This window comes from Oculina patagonica, chromosome 7 (genome assembly GCF_052425735.1).
Source record: "Oculina patagonica isolate OP01 chromosome 7, crgOcupat, whole genome shotgun sequence".
Taxonomy (NCBI): Eukaryota; Metazoa; Cnidaria; class Anthozoa; order Scleractinia; family Oculinidae; genus Oculina; species Oculina patagonica.
Genome location: NC_135764.1, coordinates 26352982 through 26357154, shown reverse-complemented (window position 1 = coordinate 26357154; position 4173 = coordinate 26352982). Strand labels below are relative to the sequence as shown.

Below are 4173 nucleotides of genomic sequence, written 5' to 3'. Positions count from 1 at the left end.
TTTATAAAATGTCTTTAAAGAAATAAAAGGCATGAGAAAATGAACTCCATATTTGTTCTGTGCGTGAGTGTGCGTTTGCGTGTATGGTTATTTCGATTAACCAGAGTTTTTTGTCAGTTTTTTTTTAACTCTTTCAATCTGTTGCAAAAATTCCGATGGTAATCCTTGGAGTTATATTGTTCTAATAGCTTTTATTTGGTGGGCTTATTTTCGGTACCATGGACTTGTTATTTGGGGCCTAAAAATTAACCCTGCCTGTGAAAACGGTGTGACTTCGCAGTTGTAACCCTAAAAACTAACCCTCCCTGCACTTTCCGAGTAATGGGCTCCTGTATTGATATAATGCTAGCGCGTGAAAGCGGAAATTGTTTAATGTGTTTTTTTCTCGTTGTTTTTCTTTCTGTGTTTTCGGTTCTTTAAGTCAATTTTTTTCGCTTCTCCCGCTGGTGGCGGCAAACTTTTATCAGTTACTTGCCAACATTCAGTAAATTGTTTATTTTATAATAGCTTAAAAGAGTCAAGTCTTCTATTTCCATCATGTGACAGACCAAAATAAGATCAAACTAATTTGTTAAATCTTTCTGCCTCTTCTGTAAAGTAAATATCTCTCGGTTTTCTTTGGGTTTACCGTCAGTTTGCAGGTACTAATTGGCTCTTGATCAATCAGAGGTAAAAGTCAAGTCTGGGTCCAGAGCAAAGTGGCCCATACCGCCGGAGCTTATCCCGGTGTCTGTTGCATTAAGCGACTAGGAGTAGTTTCTACTCTCGCCTGGATGGGATGCTAGTCCATCACAGGGTTACCCCACAGCATTATTTCACCAGTAACCATTTCTACAGCTGGGTGGCACTGAGAGACACTATGAAAGTGTCTTGCCCAAGAACACAGCGCAGTGACCCCGGCCAGAGCTCGAACTCAGACCGTTCGATGCGGAGTCCAGTTCTCTAACCATAAGGTCACCGCGTCCCTCTAGACCAATGAGAGCACGTGTAGTATTTCAGTTATTTAAAAAGCTCTGATTAAAAAAACTTTTTTTTGTGGAAAAGAAGCTCACAAAAGCCTAGCTTTATTAGACTAAATTTTCAAACAAGAGTTCAGATTTTATGCAAACCGTGCTCTTGCCTGCGACTTGTTTGAAACTGTAGAGATACAAATTCATTTCTTGTGGCTCGCTTCAAACACGTTCAAATAAATATAAAGTAATGGCCAATTTTGAAATAATGCCATATTGAAATTATTCACGATCAGAAGATTAACTCCCTAAAAACAAGCTTTTTGAGATGTTTTTTGCCTCTGGTTCAAAACGACTCCAGGTAAAAAACCATTCATATGAAAAATATATTTGATTTACATGAAAATAATTTGTTTTGCAGGCCTAAAAAAACCCTTTCTTTTCCGTCCAAAGGCTCCAATAACCTTTTAATCGCTGTGTCATTATAATAAAAAAATACTTACCTGGTAAATTGCAAGGAAAAAGCCCGAATTACAAACAAAAGACTTTCTCTGTTTCGATCACTTTCACAAAATGAAAAGTTTACTAAAATTTAGATTTGCTGCAAAAATAACCGCTTTTACATGAAAATCACAGTGTACATGACTGACTCAGAACTTCAGTTGTTACTTCCACAGACACTTTCGGTTAAATTTATTTATTTTTTCTTTGTGTTTCTGCATCGACCGTCGATGCTGATTTTTTTTCAGATCAACTTATTTGGGTTCTTTATAAGTGACTTCTCGATTTTCTTTGGTCTCCAGCTGCGGCCTAGGAAGTCTACTTTTTTGCTTGGGAGGGGGGTGGTCAAAAAAATGGGGGGAGACGTAGTCAGATACCAAGGACAAAGGGGGAAAACCGGTCTTCGTTCCAAAAGTTTCACAATCTTAAATGGAACTCTATAAGATTTGCTCTATAGAAAAGGTAAAAACCTAACTAAACTTTCAGCGCTTAATTTAAAAGAAAAACGTTCATCAATAAACCAAGGACAAACCTGATTAATTCAAACTTAAGTCTATTGTTTTACACTTTCATTAAGACGTCTTACGCCATTCACTCCAATGGCAAGAAAAATTCACCATTTTTGGTCTGTTATAATATATTTCCCATTAGCGTATCCCTCCCATTAACTTCTAAGTAGCTAAACAAAGAAACCATCAAACGCATTTTCTTGATGGGTTATCTTCCAACCTGAAGACAACTGACAGCCAAAGTCGTGTACAGTGTGCATCAGTTTACCTGCTGCACTAAAAGGGGCACGTTAACGTATTTTCCTGGAAATTTTTGTAACATGCAGCTCTTAACTAACAACGATGCGTGTAGTGTTTTTACGCTTATTTGAAGGGGCGAATACTTACGTCATTCTCACACGAATTTTATAGCGTCTTTACAGCACAGTAATGCTCTTGAAACGAGCGCATAAAATAATGGTTTTCGCAATAACCAAGCTAGGTTAATTAAAGGAAGAAAAAATAAATGTTGGTCACTTTTGACATGATTTGCGATTTTCATTGCGTATGCCGCTTGAAAGAAAAATTATATCCCAGTCATTTTTCTTGAAAGTCAGATTTGCTGCAAACTGAAATTGATTAGTTCTCTTCAAGTGATTGTGATGATTTTCTTTTTGGGCTCTTGTATCTTTCAAGATCAAAGCAGCTTGATAACTACCATAAAAGCTCAAGAAAGTCCACGAGTGATTTATGAATGCAAAAAGGTGCCTTGTTCTTTTGTTAATAAATTGCCATGTGTTACCATCAGGCGAAGGAGGGCGGTTTGGGGGGGGGGGGGGTTGCGAGGTGGTTGGAGGCTTATTAGGTAAAAGAAAGTTAAACTACTGGATGAGGGTACGTGGTCTTATAAGAGGGGGGACTTGAAAGAGAGAGGAGGCTAACAGTGCCCCCTCCCACCCCCCATATTAGTGACAAAATTCCACAATTTTTATGAAATCCCAAGGTAACGCCGCTCAAAACGGATTGACTTCGAACGTAGCTTAACTTGTTAAAAGCAATGAAGATGACAGAAACCACAAGCTACACTTTACACGCCAAATGTTTGTTGTACACGACTTTATTCTAGACTGTTTACAGCCTCTCTGTTTTTCAACCCAAAGGAACGCACGCGAAAGAAAACAGCGAGCGAAGCGCGCGCGAGTGCGAAGCACGAGGGTGGTGGTGGAGGAGAACGAGGGAAGCAAGCTCGTTTTGTCGCTACCGTTCCCCACCCCCTCGCCCCGAAGCGGTTTCAGAGCAACCTTAAATTTTCAAAACTTTAAGGTGGTTCTTAAATGGCTTCGTAGAATTTTTTAAACTTTGCAGAAAGTTGTATCTTAACATGCTGATCAATGTTCAATAATACAAAATGGGGGTCATTGAGCTCGTTTATGAGTTATAGGCACTTAAAGCCAAAATTAAGGGAGTTTTTAACAGGTCTTAATGTTGCTATGGTAACCAGTGACGTCAATAAAATAACCACCAGCCACTTCAATTAAGCGATTTTTAGAAAAAAATTTAAAAAATAGTGATATCGTGTAAACCAGCTTTTAATGAACATAGCTAAGATGGAAAAAAATGTTCAGTAAAAGAACAAACTCACTTGAAATTGAACGAACATTTACCTTGCCAGAAAGCACAGTTACTGACATCCATTCTGTAAAGAATTTTTCAAGTCGACTTTGTTTGTTTTCCTTTGGGGTGGGAGGGAGGTAATTAAATTTAACGAGTAATAACTTTGACCGAGACAATTTTTCGCGAGTACTATATTTAGCGACTTTCGCCCAACTCGCTAAATTCGCTAAAATTAGTAGCCGCTAACAATAGTAACCTTTTTTTTGTTTTCTTTCTTTCTTTCTTTTTCTGCTTCAGGATATGGAACACTCAAATCCGGTGGGAAATTAGCTGACGTCCTCATGCAGGTCAAGGTCCCGGTTGTCTCAGGCAAAAGATGCAAAACGGCCTACCCCGGCGAAATCGACCAGACCATGATCTGCGCTGGACTCAAAAAGGGTGGCAAGGACGCTTGCCAGGGAGATTCAGGGGGTCCCTTGGTGTGCGAAAAGAAAGGAAGGTACTTCCTCGAGGGTGTTGTATCTTGGGGAGAAGGATGCGCTGAAAAGAACAAATACGGAGTCTACGCAAAGGTCCGTTTCTTCAACAAGTGGATTAAAGCTACAATAAACGCCAACTAA

At 39.2% G+C, this 4173-nt stretch overlaps 1 protein-coding gene across 1 annotated transcript; it reads left to right on the top strand.

Moving 5' to 3' along the window:
• The first annotated feature begins 2929 nt into the window (after nt 1-2929).
• LOC144659328 (serine protease 1-like) lies at nt 2930-4173 on the top strand. Its single transcript, XM_078519741.1, has 2 exons — nt 2930-2942; nt 3851-4173. The coding sequence occupies exons 1-2, from the start codon at nt 2930-2932 to the stop codon at nt 4171-4173; spliced, it is 336 nt and encodes a 111-aa protein (XP_078375867.1).